This window comes from Sceloporus undulatus, chromosome 2, assembly GCF_019175285.1.
Source record: "Sceloporus undulatus isolate JIND9_A2432 ecotype Alabama chromosome 2, SceUnd_v1.1, whole genome shotgun sequence".
Taxonomy (NCBI): Eukaryota; Metazoa; Chordata; class Lepidosauria; order Squamata; family Phrynosomatidae; genus Sceloporus; species Sceloporus undulatus.
Window position 1 is genome coordinate 288,555,276 of NC_056523.1, and position 17,624 is coordinate 288,572,899.

At 43.0% G+C, this 17,624-nt stretch overlaps 1 protein-coding gene across 5 annotated transcripts; it reads left to right on the plus strand.

Moving 5' to 3' along the window:
- Positions 1-692: 692 nt before the first annotated feature.
- Positions 693-14,747, plus strand: TMEM171 (transmembrane protein 171). 5 transcript variants are annotated; one of them, XM_042448119.1, is made up of 5 exons: positions 693-910; positions 8,918-8,969; positions 11,025-11,749; positions 12,369-12,510; positions 13,803-14,747. In XM_042448119.1, coding segments are annotated over exons 3-5 (777 nt in total). In that variant the 5' UTR covers positions 693-910; positions 8,918-8,969; positions 11,025-11,115; the 3' UTR covers positions 13,804-14,747. The 5 variants fall into 5 exon arrangements, with proteins under 5 accessions (XP_042304053.1, XP_042304051.1, XP_042304052.1 ...); XM_042448117.1 differs by lacking the exon at positions 8,918-8,969; XM_042448118.1 differs by lacking the exon at positions 8,918-8,969 and having other exon boundaries at positions 693-852.
- The last annotated feature ends 2,877 nt before the right edge of the window (positions 14,748-17,624 follow it).

Sequence of the window (17,624 nt, forward strand, 5' to 3'; positions counted from 1 at the left end):
ACAAAGGTGTCATCTCCAGAGGGAAGGGCCCTTTGACTCCCAACCTTTTAGCAACTACCCAACGTATTGCCCGCCATCACACTGCTGTGCAAAGGGATTAGGAGATTTCAGCCTCCTATCAGTTATCAATGCATGCTTCTTTGGCCAGGCTCCAAATGGAGGGTGCTTTGGGATTCCTCCTGGAGAGAGAGCTGGAAAGGAGAACATGCCCAAAGAAAAGCTAGAAACACTCCTATCAGTACCAATGCTTGCTTCTTAGTGATGCTCCAAACGGAGGGCGTTTTAGAAATCCTCCTGGAGAAAAGATGGAAATGGAGGACATGCCCAAAGGAAGGCTAATAATGCTCAGCATCAATGCATGCTTCTTGGCCAGGCTCCAAATGGAGGGTGTTTGGGCATTCCTCCTGGAGAGAAGGCTGGAAAGGAGGACATGCCCAAAGAAAAGCTAGAAGCACTCCTCTCAGAATCAGTGGATGCTTCTTGGCCCTGCTCCAGATGGAGGGCATTTGGGGCATTCCTCCTGAGAAGGGCTGGCAAGGAGGCCCTGCCTGCTGAGCCTGGGCCTCTGCTGCCTGGGGGGGGGGGGGGGGGGGGGGGGGCTTCTCCTGCCCAGAGGAGGCGCTGGCCTGGCTCTGGCTCCAGCTGCCAGAAGCAGAAGCAGCAGAAGCGGCAGCAGCAGCATCAGAGGAGGCGCCGCTTCCTTCCTTCCTTCCTCCCTTCCTCGGGCTCAAGGTCATCCTGCCGCCTGCCTTCCTTGCCTCCAGCGCAGGAGAGGCGCCGGACTTGAACTCTGTCCTCTCCGGGGAGGCAGAGGCGGCCCTCTTCCGGGGCATCCTTCTCGGCGCCCCCAAGGTACCTGGTTGCCGTAGAAGGGCCAGTGATCTACAGGCCCCTCTCTCTCTTCTCTTATGTAAGCAGGCCGAGGATGGAGGGAGGGGTGAGGGGAAAGAGAAAAGGCCAGGCCAGGAGGGTTGGGGTTTTACGCCGCGTCCTCCTTTTCCAGGACATGTCCTACCCCCCCCCCCCCCAGCCTTCTGCCCGGGAGGATTTCCAAAACGCCCTCCATTTGGAGCATCACTAAGAAGCATGCCGTGAGATTCATAGGAGTGTTCTGAGCTTTTGGTTTTGCCATGTCCTCCCTTTCCACCTTCTGACGAGGAGGAAACTCCAAAATTCCTTCCTATTTGGAGCAGGGCTAAGAAGCATGGATTTATATGATTAATGGCTTTATTATTCGTAGTGTTAGCTTTTCTTTGGGCATCTCCCCCCTTTCGACCTCCATTTGGAGCAGGACCAAATGGCATGGGCTTTTGATCTTGCCCTGCCCTCCATTGCAGCCTTCAGCCCTGCAGGGATCTCCAAAATGCCCCCCATTTCGAACATGAAGCATGAAGTTATATTTATATTTCTAGGAGTGTCTTGAGCTTTTCTTTGGGCATGTCCTCCATTCCAACCTTCTGTCCAGGAGGGAATCTCCAAAACTTCCTCCATTTGGAGCAGGACCAAGAAGCATGGATTTGCATTACTGTGAGTGTTTTCAGCTTTGACTTGGCCAGGTCCTCCATGTCCACCTTCAGCAGTCCCCCCCCCCCCCGGCAATTGTAGATGGTGCATCTCTGTGGTTGCTGTGTGCCTTCAAGGGCGACCCTAAGGCCTATCATGGAGTTTTCTTAACCAGATTGTTCAGAGGAGGGCTTGCCACTGCCATCCTCTGAGGCTGAGATAGTGTGACTCGCCCAAGGTCACCCAGTGGGTTTTCATCTATGCTGCAGAAACAGGTAAAAACACTGTAGGCTGGAACAATAATGTAGTGGGACTCTTTCCTGAGTACAATCACCTTCCTCCATATCCACTGACTTGGAAATGTGTGTGTGTGTGTGTGTGTATCTTCCAAGAAGCAAACCCCATTTGATAGAAGAGAGACCCTTTTAGTATGCCATTGCCTATCCTGGGGCTTGAGCATCCAGGGATTTGGGTATCCATGGGAACCGGAAGGGGAGTCCTGGTACCCAGAGTCTTGAGGAGAGGAGTCCCCCTTGCCATGTGCCCAAGGGGGGCTGAGAGACGGGTTCCTACGTGACACTCAACATAAGGCTGCAGGGCTTGGCATGGCGCACATTGGGTTCTGGCTTCTCTGGTTGAGCCCTCACCCCTCCCTCCCTCTGTGGATGTCCTTTTCCATGGGTCACTTAGCATCATCTCTCCAGAGAGACCAGGCACCTTCTCCTTTCCCAGGACATGCCCTCCATTTCAGCCTGCTGGCTAGCAGGAACTTCCACAATGTTCTCCCATTTGGAGCATCACCTAAGAAGCATTAATGAGTATTATTAGCTTTTCTTTGGTCATGGCCTACCTTTCCACCTTCTGTCCAAGAAGAATTACAAAGCATCCCCCCATTTGTAGCATCACTTTGAAGCAAGCATTGATATTTCTATGTTTTGAGCTTTTCTCTTTGGTCCTGTCCTCCATTTAATAATAATGATGATGATAATTTTTAACTCCGCCCCTCTGCACAAAGCAACCGGTGCAGCTTACAGCATTAAAACATACAATCCATATTCCACAACCCCCCTCCCCCAATAAAATACAATTAAAAATTTACAATGTAAAACATAGCTTACAATAATAAAACTGGCAAGCCATAACTGCAACAAAGAATCAGGGATAAATAGGTTAGGCTTACTTCTGGTGGCCAGGTCAGAAAAGGCCCGCCAGAAGAGTTCTGTTTTGACAGCTTTTAAAAAGCTGTTTAGCTGGGAGTAGTCCTTCTGTCCATGAGGAATTCCCAAATGCCTTCCATTTGGAGCATGGTTAAGCAGCATGGATTGGTATCATTATTACTGTAGCTTTAATATTAGTATGGTTAGCTTTTCTTTGGTCATGTCCTACCCTTCAGCCTTCTCTCCAGAAGAAATTCCAAAATGTCCTCCATTTGGAGCATGACTATGAAGCATGCATTGGTAATTCTATGAGTTTTTTGTGCTCTTATTTGGTCATGTCCTCCATTTCCAACTTCTCTCTGGAAGGAATCCCAAAATGCCTTCCCCCCCCCCTTGGAGCATCCCTAAGAAGCATGCATTGATATTTGATATGAGTTTTTTGAGCTTTTTCTTTGATCATGTCCTCCATTTCCACCTTCTGCCCACAGGAATCCCAAAATGCCTTCTTGTTTGGAGCATGGCTAAGATGCAAAAATTTATACTGAGTATTACTCGCTTCTCTTTGGTCATGTCATACCTTTCAGCCTTCTGTCCAGGAGGAATTCCAAAACGTCCTCTCATCTGGAGCATCACTAAGAAGCATGCATTGATACTAATATGAGTGTTTTTCTATTTTCTTTGGTCATGTCCTACATTGTTCTCGGGTGCCCAACATTTCACAGTGCTTTGTCCTGCATGTTCTTTGTTCCTGTTGGTACAGGTGGCACAGGCCAAAACACCCCTGCCTTCCTACCTTTCCCAAGTCCTCTTCTTCCCTCCCTTTCAGTTCCAGGGCTAACCTGCTGGGCCAACTACTCCAGAAAACATCTGTGTCCCTTTGGCTCTGGGTGCACATTTTGGTGGTACACAGGCCCAATTTAGGTATCCAGCTGATGACCTGCTAACTGTATTTGGATGGTACAGTGGCATCACTGGAGTTGGGGTCGCCCAATGCATTAACTCATGGTGTAACCTCCCAGCCCCTGCAATTGACCTCCTCCCATTCTACACCATACAGAATCCTTAGACATATTTTTTGGACTCATGTTACTCATAAATCATAATTTCCATATGTCGCTGAGTGTAAAGGTAATACAGTGGGAAGTCGAAGGCTTTCACAGAGGGCATCCATAGTGTTTTGTGAGTTTTTTGGGCTATGTGGCCATGTTCTAGAAGAGTTTATTCCTGATATTTCGCCAGCATCTGTGGCTGGCATCTTCAGAGAATTCTGTCATGGAAGTGAGTGAGGTGTATGTATACACACACACACACATATACATACATATATACACACATACTGTATGACCCTAGGTTGGGAGGAGTGGTTTGCATGTTAATCTGTGTATTGTTCTGTTATTGAATGGCAAGGCCTCAGGATGGGAGGATATGCAAAAAGGGTTTCCCAGCAGACAATGGACCACTAATTAAATACAATCCATTTTTGCATAGCCTCCCACCTGAGGCCTTGTCATTCAACAACAGACCAACACAGACATTAACATGTAAATAACTCCCTCTCAGCCAAGGGTCACACAGTATACAGTCAGCCCTTCTTATACACGGAGTTTTTATACACGGATTCAAGCATCCATGGTTTGAAAATGTTCCAAAAAAAGTATACGTTTCAAATATCAAACCTTGATTTTCCATTTTTTATAAGGGACACCATTTTGCTATGTCATTATATTTAATGGGACTTGAGCATCCATGGATTTTGTTATCCATGTGGGATCTTGGAACCAAACCCCAACGTATAACAAGGGTCCACTGTGTGTGTGTGTGTGTGTGTGTGTGTGTGTTTGTGTGTGTGTGTGTGTGTGTGTGTGTGTGTGTATGCCAGCATTCTCTGAAGATGCCAGCCACAGATGCTGGTGAAACATCAGGAATAAAGAACATGGCCACATAGCCTAAAAAGCTCACAAAAAACTCTGTAATACAGTGGGTCCTTGGTGTCCACTGTGGTTTGGTTCCAGGACACCCCCATGGATACCAAAATCCTTGGATGCTCAAATCCCATTAAACACAATGGCACAGTAAAATGGTGTCCCTTACACAAAATGACAGAATCAAGGTTTAATTTTTGGAATACACACACACACACACACACACACATTTCTATATATTCAAGCCAAGGATGCTTGCATCCTTGGATAAATAATCCATGAATAAGGAAGGCCAACAGTAGTTGTGACAGAAGACAAGTAGCAATGGTTGACAATGGTACTGCAGCCATTCACAGCCACAAGATTATGAGTTCAATCCCAGGGACTCCAAGGTCCACTCAGCCTAGCATCCTTGCATAGGTCACTAAAATGAGTATCCAGCTTGTTGGGGGCAAATGGTTTATACATTGTAAACCACGTAGGGAGTGCTTAAGTGAACTGATAAGCAGTATAGAAATGTACTTGCTATTGCTATAGCCAAATTAGAAGCGTACCTTTACATTACAATATCATACGCACAGCCTAAGATGTGATGTTTTTAAAGAAAATTTTAAAAGATATTTTATAAATACTTTTTAAAAAATTAAATCTATCTATCTAATCTAATCTAATCTAAACCCTGATGATGCTCCTTTCTCTTCCCACAGAGTTTCTTGTCCCACTCACACCATCTCTTCAGCATTGTAAAGGGACACAGGCAAACACCATAGCCCATGTCTGCCAAAAGGCAAGTTTGGGGAGCAGTGGTGTCACCCCCTCCCTTTTACGGTATTACTTGGTGCAGCCTGCACCTGTCCATTGATGCCCCTGGGATGGTACCATGCTATTTGACTAGATGGACTGAGTCTCTGTCCTTTTGATGGTGAGCACATACCTCAGGAGAACCATCCATACATCTGATGAAGTTGACAGGTTTGCAACATCATAAATTCATGTGGGTGCATCTACATGGTAGAAATAGTGCAGTTTGACACCACTTTAACTGCCATCCTAAAGAATTCTGGGATTTTTAGTTTTGTGAGGCACCAGCACTTTTTGGCATTGAAGGCTAAAGACTGTAAAACTACAAACCTCATGATTCCATAGGATGGCACTACAGGACTTAAAGTGGCATCAAATTGCATTATTTTACAGTGTGGATGCACCCTCAGTCTTAGACCTTGTTCTTTTTGCTTCAACAAACTGACACAGCTATCCTTCTAGAAATTAATGCAGCATGTGTAGAAATGTGTAGCATTTTAATAATGCGGAGAAGGGAGATGTGTGTACTTGAAAAATTATATATCTGAATGGGAAAATATTCAGACTTTTAGGAAAGTTTATGTTTCAGTTGTATAGCTGAACAATGATTTGCTAGGGCCATGCCATCAATTCTACTGGGCTGGGTTTATTCAATTTGTTCTCTTTGGCTTTACCATTAGACAGATATGCCTCTTTGATAACAAAAGAGTGGCATCATCTGTCTGCTCTGATTTGCACTGTTTCACTATTAACTAGGATCCATTACTCTAAATTTTGGAAGCTACATAGTACATACCAGTCCATTACCTGCTTTCTTTGTAGAATAAATCTTGAGCTTCCCTAGTTTTCACTGGTAGTCTGTAACTAATACTTCATACATTGGCCCAGTTCTACCTACAATTAGTCTCTATACCTACATATATGGGAGTGGGACTCACTGAATGTACTACTGGGCAGACTTTTATAGGATTTCACCATTTCAATAGCCTCAATGGGATTTCATAACAACTGCCATGGAAACCCAGTGGGTGACCTTAAACAAGTCATATTTTCTCAGCCTCAGAAGGAGGGAAGGATTTGAACACAGATTTGTAACAATACTGTAGTTGGATTGGGTCCTCTTTGTTGTACAATTATGCTGTTAATGTCTGCAAACAGATAAAGATTTATTGTATTCTAGACTGGACTGGGGAGCATGTAGCCTTTTATGTTCTTGGACTGCAGCTCTCATCAGCCCCAGCCAGCAGAGCCAATAATGCAGAATACTGGGAGTAGCAGACCAACTAAATCTGAATGGCCACATGGTTTCTACCCTTGCTGTAGATATAGGGAGAGTAAAACACAATGGCTGAGTAGGGGGTTGAATCCCTACTCAGCCATGGGAACTGACTCAACCTCAGAGGAAGACAAAGGCAACCCCCTCCCAAAAAAACCTCCAAATCTAAACCTTGTGATAGGTTTGCCTGTGTTATCACTGTTGTGAGCCTTCAAGTAGTTTCTGACTTATGCTGACCCTAAGGCTCTCTGTCACACAGGGCTTTCTTGGCAAGGTTTGTCCAGAGGAGGTTTGCCATTGCCTTTTCCTGAGGCTGGCAGCCAGTGAGTTTTGTGGCTGAGCAGAAAATCAAATCCTCATCTCCACAGTCAACACTCAAACCACTACACCACACTGCCTCCCAGGTTCACCTTAGTGTCTCCATAAATTGGAAAAGACTTGAAGGAACACAGTAACAACAATGCAGAATGCTTTTGGATTGGATTTCTTGCCCACATATTCAGTTGTTGTTGTTTTCTCTCCTGCTTATCCTTAGAACATAACAAAATTTCATAGTTACCTCTGCCTTTCTTTGTGTGATCTTTTTTGTTTATTTCCTGTCTCTCCTCCTCTTTGCTGGTTTCTTTCTGCCTGAGTTTTTGTTTTACTGCCTTGTGCTGTCCTTATATACCAGCTAGTGTTCAATATAATTTACATTTTCAAGTAAACATCTGGAAAGCCCCATGATCTCATGGCCTTTCCTCCTGTTTTGACTGTGTGGTTCTTTGTAGTGCACATGTGAGCTATTACAATGCCCTGAAACTTTTCAAAGTTGGCACTTTAATTTTTCCTCTGGTGACTGGAATAACAACTTCCATTTTGTGCAGTACATTCAAGACATGTCCTAGACAGATGCCTTTCAGGAAGGATTAGCCTCCTTCATGCCCCATTCTCATATTGCTGAGATAAAGGTCAGCACTTACTGTATATACTCATGTATAAGTCGACCTCATGTATAAGTCGAGGGCAGTTTTTGAGGCCAAAATCATGGATTTTGATATGACCTGTGGATAAGTCGGGGGCATGTTACAAAAGATCTAAAGGGGGAAACAAAGCACCACTTCCCGCTCTACATCTCCCTCTCTGAACCTCTCTCAAGGGTCAAAGTATCAGCATGGGGAAACAAGTCTGGGTGCATACATACACATACACACACCTCTTTGCATCAGCATTTCCAGACTCAAGGCTTGCAGAAAAAAAGAAGACACCAGCCTTGCCTTTAATCCCAGCATTTCCAGACCCATGGCTTGCAGGGGGGAAAAGGAGGACCCCAGCCTTGTCTTTAACCGCAGCATTTCCAGACCCATGGCTTGGAGGGAAAAAGGAGGACCCCAGCCTTGCCTTTAACCCCATCATTTCCAGACCCATGGCTTCCAGGGAAAAAAAGGAGGACCCCAGGCTTGCCTTTAACCCCAGCATTTCCAGACCCATGGTTTGCAAAATGGGGTCCAAGTCTGGGCATGCTCCCTCTCTCTGCATCCTTCTGCCTTCCCTCAGTAGCTGCTTGTTAGCTCCACCTGCGAGGGAGGGATGAAGGATTTCACACACACTCTCTCTCGTGGAGAGAGGAGAGGCTGCCAGCACCGGGACTGAAATGGGGACTGTTTACTTGGCTACAGAGGAAGGTGGGCACTTTTTAAATGAGCTTTACCAGCTGTAGTAACCTATTGACCCTTCCATAAGTCGATCCTTGATTTTGGAGTCCATTTTGGGGCATAAATTTCTTGACTTACAGTTGAGTATATATGGTATTGTGCTTTTCTTTGGCCAGTTCCTACCTTTACAAACTTCTGCTTATTGTTTGGGGATTGCCACTGTTAATCATGTTATTGTTGTTAACTGCTTTTGAGTTGACTTCAACTCATGGTGACCCCATGAGTGAGACACCTCCAAGCCCTCCTGTGCTCTGCCTGGGTCCTGCAGGCTCAGGGCCATGGCCTCTTTGACTGCATCTATCCATCTGTATGTAGTCTTCTCTCTTTCTGTGACTCTACCTTTCCTAGCATTATTGTCTTTTCTAGTGAGTTGTGTCTTCTCCTTATATGGCCAAAGTACGACAGTCTCAAGTTAATCATCTTGGTTTCCAACTAGAGTTCAGTCTTGATCTGTTCTAGGACCCATTTGTTTGATTTCTTGGCTGTCTATGGTATCCTCAGCACTCTTCTCCACCACATCTCAAACAAGTTGATATTCTTTCTGTCTGCTCTCTTTGTTTCCAGCTCTCCTATCCTTACATGAAGATGTACAATGGCTTGGACTGCCTTAGAAAAGGTAAAGGTATTCCCCGTTGACAAGGTTGTCAAGTCATGTCCGACCATAGGAGGCGGTGCTCATCTCCATTACTAAGCCGAAGAGCCAGCGTTGTCAAAGACTACTCTGTGATCATGTGGGCAGCATGACTGCACAGAATGCTGTTTACCTTCCCACTGGAGTGGTACCTATTTATTGCATTTGCATGCTTTCAAACTGCTGGGCTGGGACTAGACTATCCTTACTTGAGTGTTCTATCTTTGCACTTCAGGATCTTATACAGTTCCTTCATAGCTGCCCTTCCTAGTCTTAGCCTTCTGATTTCTTGGCTGCAGTCTCCATTCTGATCAGTGATTGAACAGGGATATGGTAAATCTTGAACTATTTTGATTTTGATATTATTTTGACAATCATCATCAAGCCTAAAACCTGGTATAACACCCATTTTGAGGTTTTCCTTCTTGACATTCTGTGGAATGCCAATAAAGATCTGTGATGTACAGTATATCTAGCTGCTTTTTTAGACTGATTCAGTATGGAGTTCAGAGAGATCAGTAGTGAGCCACATGGTATAGTATTTACATTCTATCTGTTGCAGGATACATTTCTTCTTTCTTGTACACACTGTTTTCTTTAAAAAATTATCAACTGGGCTGAATTGATTTCTTAGTTATATCTTCATAGGCTCCTTATGTTGTTTGGACAGTTGGGAGTTAACATTTATCAAGTAAGTCAAGGAGGAAAAGGAAGAAGGGCTGCTAAGTGCTGCCAAGAAGAGACTGTTTGTTTGGCCTTTTCTGTTTACTCTTGAGTAATAAACCCTGACAGTCTGTGAAAACTAGCTTGCCTTGGAATAACTCATCTGACAGATCCCTTCACCAAGGCTGGCCCTGCAGTTCCAACCCATAGGGAATCCTGCCAGTCACATCGCCCTTATTCTGCCAATTCTCCTCTTTTCTGGCTTGGGTATCTGGGTGTCCAGGTGACCCCTTTGTGTGGATAGGTTTGTGTGTTACCTTTCTATTGTTTATGGTAAGTGTGACCACCCCTTGATCCAGGGTGAAAGAAGACAGTGTGAATCAGAGTTAACAAAATAACAATCACTTAATGTGATTGATTATATCCTGTAGAACAATAAATGCTTTACCAAGTTTCAGTACTTAGTTCCAATTATATGATGTTATTCAACCTGAGTTATGTCAGATCTTGCCCTTCAATCAATTCAGGCAACCAGTAAACATTCACTCCCCACTGACTTGTACAAGTGTCATATCCAACTCTCAACCTTGTCTCAATTCCCTCAGACTCACACTCCTGCTTTTTATACTTTCTGATCCCCCACATCCCCCCACCATCACAGTCTTTCTGAACCATGATGGCTGTCTTGAAGCTCATCTCTGTTAGGCATATATAAGAGGTATTTCTGACCTGGCTCCACTTATCTGTCTTGGCACGCTGGTGGTGATCACAGCGACTTCACAATCCAAGGGTATTAAAAGAACTGGCAGAAGTAATCTCAGAGCCACTGGCAATTGAGAAATCCTGGAGAATAGGAGATATCCCAGTGAACTGGAGGAGGACAAATGTTGTCCCCATTTTCCAAAAAAAAAAAAAAAGGGGGGGGGGATCCCAACAATTACCACCTAATTAATCTGACTATCGATACCAGGAAAGATTCTAGAGCAGAGCATTAAACAGAGAGTCTGAAGGCATTTAGAAAGAAATGCCAGAATCACAAAATGTCAACCTGGCTTTCTTAAAAACAAGTTATGCCAGATTAATCTTGTCTCCTTTTTTGATAAAATTAACAGCTTGGTAGATGAAGGGAATACTCTGGATGTATCATATCTTGATTTCAGTAAGACCACCGACAAGACACAATATTCTGGCACAGAAGCTAGTAAAATTTGGGCTAGATGATGCAGCCGTTAGGTGGATTTGTAATTGGTTGAATGGCTGAATCCAAAGAGTGCTCAGCAACAGATACTTCAGCCAGGGATAGGATCAGTCTGTAAAATTTCCTCTTTATGCCTTTGGGTTTAATAATTACAGTCATATTTCTCTTTTTATTCTCAGGCTTACTAAAGTCTACCATTATTCCGATGTCCACAGAAGAAAGCATGTAATGGTTTGGCTTGAAGAAAGATTTTAAATAATAATAATAAGAATGTATCCAGTTCCTGGTTCTGTGCATGGAGTGGGAGGAGATAATGGACACCCTAGAAAACTTATCTCTTTCCTTTTTGTTTTTGGCATTACGCTATTATGTGCTGGATTTCTGCTTTCAATGTTTTTCTTGCAGACATGTCCAAATGGAGGTTTTGGTGACTGTAAAGGAGCTCTTAAAATCATTGGGCCCTTACTTGCTGTGGTTGGGCTAGTTTGCATAATTCTGGCACAGTCAAGAGCGAAAGGCTACCTCCAAGATGTGCAGCTGCATGATGACCAAGTCTACGGTTTTGTCTTTTGCCGAGGAAACTGCCAGTTTGCTCAATTTCTTGTTTTTGGCTTTTTATTTTTAACTAGTGGGATGCTTATTAGTGTCCTTGGCATTTGGATTCCTGGATGCAGTCCAGGATGGCGTTACCATCAGCAGTTTAACCATAGCAATACATCCAGCGTTGAACTCCAAGACTGTGGATTTCACTCCATTCAAACAATGGGTCCTTTGATTGTCCTTATTGGATTGTGTTTCTTTGTGATAGCTCACATTAAAAAGAAACAAAACATAAATCTCATCCAAGAATCTTCTGCCCACGAAGAAGAGCAACTTAACCCTGAATCATTTCATGTTACAGTAGGTAAGTGAAAGACCCAGCCAAGGGTGTAACCAGTAGGCAGTTCAACAAAGCTGTCTTGGAAAGGTTTCTCCATACTGTCCCAGTGAGCTGTGAAATTGGGGGAGTTGAGGAAGAAGTCAGATGAGATGGGCATAATCTAAAAACAAAGAAGACAGTCTTTTTGCCAGTTGTTCTTATGCATGTGTAAATTTAACTGTTTTACTAATTAGCTAAAACGCAAATCATTAACTGACTCAGATGTACTTCAGTGGGAGATCACTCTGAAAAATGCTTTGCAATCTGAAGAATAACAACATATAATTGGTATAAAGGAAGAAACAATATTTTGAAGACTTCTTTCCCAATAAATTGTAAGAGATAAAGCAGGCTTCATACTGCATGTCTCTCATATGTGTGCATGTCAATAGGACTGTTTTAAAAAGTGCACTGAAAGTTTAATCCTCAGGGAATTAAAAGAATTCATATCTATTTTTTTCTGTATCATACATGCAAAGTATACTGTGTTTTTTCATTAATGTAAGATACCTTTTACACTTTAGAAGTAGGGATGTCTTACATGTTGCACTGAAGATAAGTCTACAGAGGAGTTGGATTTTAAACTTTTGGATTTTCTTTGTAGGTGATACTGTGATGGTATTTCCACCACCACCACCCCCTTACTTTGCTGACTGTTCATTACAAACAGTAACTCCTAGCCTGGTGACAAATGATGTAACTTTAAGTGAAAATCCCCCACCGTACAACAGTACTTGTAGTAACTGGTAAGGTGACTTATATTTTTTTATTTCTAAACATTTTCTACATGTTTAATGTATACAGTGGACCCTTGTTATACGCTGGGGTTTGGTTCCAAGATCCCCCGTGTATAACAAAATCCGTGTATGCTCAAGTCCCATTAAATATAATGACATAGCAAAATGGTGTCCCCAATAAAAAATGGAACATCAAGGTAAATTTATACTTTTTTGGAACATTTTCAAACCGTGTATGTTTAAATCCGTGTATAAAAAATCCATGTATAAGAAGGGCCGACTGTATAATTAGCAGTCAAATTATTCATGAAATGAGCAGTCCAGACCAGGACTGGACCTTCCAATGACTGGTGTTTTGTTTGGTTTTAAGGTTTGAAAGCAGCTCTGGGGGTTAGGGGATTGAATTGTTGCCATGGTGCTGGACAGGTTAAATCTCTACCGCAGCCTCTTTGTTTAAATCATGTCTCCGAAGCAACTATTAGCTATGGAAAGAGGGAAGAGAAGGATTGGTATAATTTGCTTAGCTGTTCCTTTCCCTTTCACACTAAAAATAGTGCCACAGCCTGATCCAGTCCTCTGTAACCCAGACCTGCTTTCAAACATGTCATGTCTAGATTGGCTTCCACATTTTAAAAATGAACATACACCAGAGCATCCTTGCTGAAATCAAATAGGTCTGGGTTAGCTCAGTACTTGGATTGGACACCTAGTTCACTATAGTTGTGTGCTCCTTGGAAGAACTTGCATTTAATATATAAATTCCAAAATCCAGTTTATGATAAATCTACATTTATGTTCATGGCTAATTACTGTTGTTAAATCCCCATGTCATGTATTTCTGAATCCGTCAAAATAGAATTCACAGAACATCTGCATCCCGTAGGGTGATTGGGTCCTCCTCTCCTATGATAAACATGATCATTTTGTTGTGGTGCTGTTGTGATAGGAATACCATGTATCCTTCTTGTACATCAATGCATGGAGGGAATGTATCGGGTTCTGTTTTGTTTCATGAAAAAACACTGTACACTTGGTGAAGTAGACATGTCTGTATTCACCATAGATAAAGATATTCATAATGTTAAAAGCAGCCTTTGCTTTCTGCTAGTTGCAAAAGGGGAACTGTAACCTATTTGTGCCTGGTGTATTTTTACTCCTTCAATGTGTATCAAATTACTGTGTTTTTCTTGTATTGTATATCATAGTGTTATCATTAGCCACTTTGAATGCCATGTGCAGACAACTGGGATAGAAACTGAAATGATAAACACATTTTCATCATGTACCTTTTTATTTTGCAGAGCACGCATTAGTAACCTGTGAAGCCTGTCTGGTAGCAGAGCAAGTGGGCTGTTGTGTATCAAGTCAGAAATTGATTCACCTTCTGAGACTTTCTGTTTTCTTCCTCTGAGTCATCTCCATGATACAAAGCAAATGAAGCAGCTGTAAATAATGAATGTGTCTTGTCTTCTTCTCCCTGCAGCACTCAGATTATCCATTGCTATGTGCTTATCACAAGATATGAGAAAAACGTAGAGTTGGAGGAGAATGGAAGGGAAGGAAGGTGATTGTATCAGATAAGTGAGGGAAAGAACTAGAGGAGTTCAGGCTGAGAATAAGCTGGGATGAAGAAGCCCTTGAGATATCAGAGGCAGTTGCAGTAAAAGCCCTGCCAAGCCAAGACTTCTATCATTGGCAAAACAAAGGCAAACTACTGTGGAAAACCTCCAGAGAGGCATATATGATAAGAAAGGCCAGAAATTAACATCTTTCCAGCTGGCATCAAAATACGCCTATTAAAGTTAGCTACTATCTGGACAAAATGCTAGTGTATACACCAGCCATAAGGAGAATAAATTGTTGTAGTTTTGTATCCCTTTTAATTTTTCCTCCTGGCTGGGGACAAACTCAGAATAAAAGATACTGAAGCCCTGAGAGTGTTGAGATTTATTTTGTGTTTGGGTAGACCCTGATGTCCCAAAAGTATGCATTTGTAAATGTGAGATAGAAATTGATTAAACATTGTGCTAGAAGAAAAGCCGTAGCATGTGTTGTATCTTTAGTATTTAATTGGTGTGGCACACAGCAAGTCTCAGCTTGTAGAAATAAGGACCACACTGTAAATTACAGAGGACATATACTTGCTACCCACATATTCATATATGTACTCAAATATACATGTACATCCATCTCCCTGATAAGAGTTTGATAAAACATATACAATGTAGTAATATACATTACTACATTTAGTGGCCCCATTCATACTGGGGTAAAAGACATGGAGGGAACTGAGATGATCCGGATGCCCCTCCCCCGAATCGCTCCGTTAGCAAGTGCCCACTACAAATTGAAATCGAATGCATTTTGACAGAAATCGAATGCATTCTGTAGATTGGCCGCTGCCAATCAAGCTATCGTCATGGTGACGTTTGCAGGGCATCGGGGGAAGTGTCCTCCCTTTTTAAAGAGCCAGGCACAGGGGTTTCAGCGGCTGAAGCAGGGAGAGAGATGCCTCTCTCTCTCTCTCTCTTTTTTTTAATAAACCTGTGGGCTTTTGGGTCAGATCTGCCCCTGTCCCAGACAAAGGATGGGATTGCCATGCTTTTTTTTTATTTTGCTTTTAAAAGCAACATTAGCTTTCCCTTTGCTTCCCTTGCTGTATCTGCTCAAGAAGACAAATCATTCGCATGTTCGCTCAAAAAAAAAATTGGTAAAAATGTAACATTGATTGTTTGCAACATTTGTAGCTTCTCCCTCTGCAGAAAGCAAGGAGATCCAAGGATATCCAAGTGCAAGCCTGGCTCCATCTGCCTCTGGAATATAAACCATGCGCATGTGAGCTCAAATAAAATTGTTTGGAATTTGAAAGGGGGGGGGGGGGTTGCCTGACATGAGCTCCGTTCATGACCTGATTTTTTCCTCCTGCAAGGGAAGGAATGCCCAGCGACAGAGGGCTTTGGGCAGGGGATGCAGGGAAAAGAGGCTCCTAAAGAATGCCTTCCCTTGCTCCCTTCTTCCCAGGGCTCTTTCCTCCTCCCCCTCCCCTCCGATGAGGGGAGGAAATGCCTTGCCCTTTGCCCACCCTCTGACCTAAAATCCCTCCCTCAATTTTCCTCGATCGTGATCGAGGCCAAAGTTCTCATTCCCAGGACCCAGGGTTTTTAAAAAGAAACGGTATTTGCGCCGATTTCAAAAGACCCGCGCTAGGGGCCATTTACCACGGAACGGGTGTGCAAGCCCCAGATTCGCTTGTGTGAGATTCGGGGTGAGTAGGAACTTCACGTGATTGAATCGGTTTCAGAACCGATTTTTTTTGTAATGTGAATGGGCCCAGTGATTCCCTGCTTCATTTCATTAGCTGGTGCTTGTATGGGGAAGGAGACACTAAATATGATATCATGTTTTCTTTTATCATTTGCTACTTGAGAAAGCCATCATGGTGGATTGGCAACATCCATGCTTTTCTGGGAATGTTTAGGCTCTGACAGTAATTCTGTCTTGCCATTATCAATAGGCTAGTGATGCATTATACAGATTTATACATTAAAAACTGTAGAGAGAATTGTGTAGAGAACAGCAGGGATTTTTTGTTGTTGTTTTTGTTTTATTGCCATCTGGAACAAACCCAAGTCTGAACAAAAAGACCATTTGTCTTAAATTCCTCAGTTTCTTTCCAAAGACTTCTGTCCTACTACTTCCAAAGGCAAAGGAGCATGCCATCTTTTTTCTATATAAATTCTTGAAAATGTTCCTCTTTTGGTGAAGCTAGTCCCTGAAATGAGTTACTCAATTCACACCACTAACCTATGTGGCTGAGGTGTTATGAACAATCCCTTTACTTATGTGAGGAACCATAGGTGTTCCAATGATTGTTTTACAGTGCACTTGTCTGGTTGGATTCTTCCTTCTTTTTCCAGCCTGTTCTTGAATCTCCAAAGGAAAAAAATGATTAGTTTCCAAATACTTGTTTTCTGACTCTTAAATGCCTGAAATAATCTTCCAGAAATTACCTGTGACATGGACGTGAAAGTGAAAACCTTGTACATTGTTAAATGTTTCTGAGATCTCATATATTTTCCTAGCAAATATGTGGGTTTTTTTTTCTTTTTGAATGCAACAGCATATTTATTTCACTCTCAGATAAATATGTTCTTTTAACTAGAGCTCTGAAATAAAATATTTTGTTATCACCACTGGTCCTGGTTCAACTCATAGTGCCTTAGTCATTTCATTTCCACATTTTTATTTTATTTTTTGCAGAGAATAAAGGAAAGCTGCGAAGCCTGTTTTCTCTGCAAGTATATAGTGTTAAGGTTGAATTGTCCACCTATTTAGGGTGAGTTATTAGAACATGGTACCCAGGAGTAAATAAGAGCATTGTGTCATCTGTCTTACCTTGAAGAATTACTCATTAGACTAATCATCATGTCCACAGTTTGGAAAAGTTATTTCTGTGGACTAAACCCCAGAAACACCAGTCAGTATAGTCAATAAGACGTATGGCCCCTAAAATTAATTTTCCAGCCTCTGATCTTATGATCTCATGAGTGTAACTTGAGCTCATGCCAGTAGTGTTACTAAGGTTGGTAGCACCCCCTGCCATTGACCTCCTCCCATACTGAATCCTTAGTAATGTTTTTTTTTACTAATGTTACTTATAAATCATAATTCCCATCTATCACTGAATGTAATGGTAATAGTTGTGACATAAACAACTAGCAAATTTATACCTTTAAATTACAGTATCATAGGCGGTGTACAGACCGCCCCTTTCCCCGATGGATCGGGGCCTCAGCTGCCACAGCGGCAGCCCTGAGGCCCCGATCCGCCACTTTTCCAGGCTGCGGGGAAGCGGCAAAAGGCTGCTTCCTCGTGGCCTGGAAAGGGGTGTCCTTGGGGCTTCATGCCCCAAGGACACCCTGACAACGGCAGGGAAAGGGCCCTTTTCTTTTTGTATTGCTGGGGCAGCTGTGTAAAACGGCTGTGCCAGTGACACAAAGGAAGGAGCTCCGTTTTGGAGCGCCTTCCGGTGCCCTTCAGCACCGCAAAGACATCACGTCCATGCCACCCCATTTGGAGGCGGTGCGGCCATGACGTAATGGCGGTGGCCATCTAGAAAGAGC

Excerpts from the sequence above, each read along its gene's own strand:
- TMEM171 (XM_042448119.1), top strand. The coding sequence starts at position 11,116 with ATGTATCCAGTTCCTGGTTCTGTGCATGGAGTGGGAGGAGATAATGGA. Across the intron at positions 11,750-12,368 it reads ATCATTTCATGTTACAGTAG|GTGATACTGTGATGGTATTT; the intron begins GTAAGTGAAAGA and ends TTTTCTTTGTAG.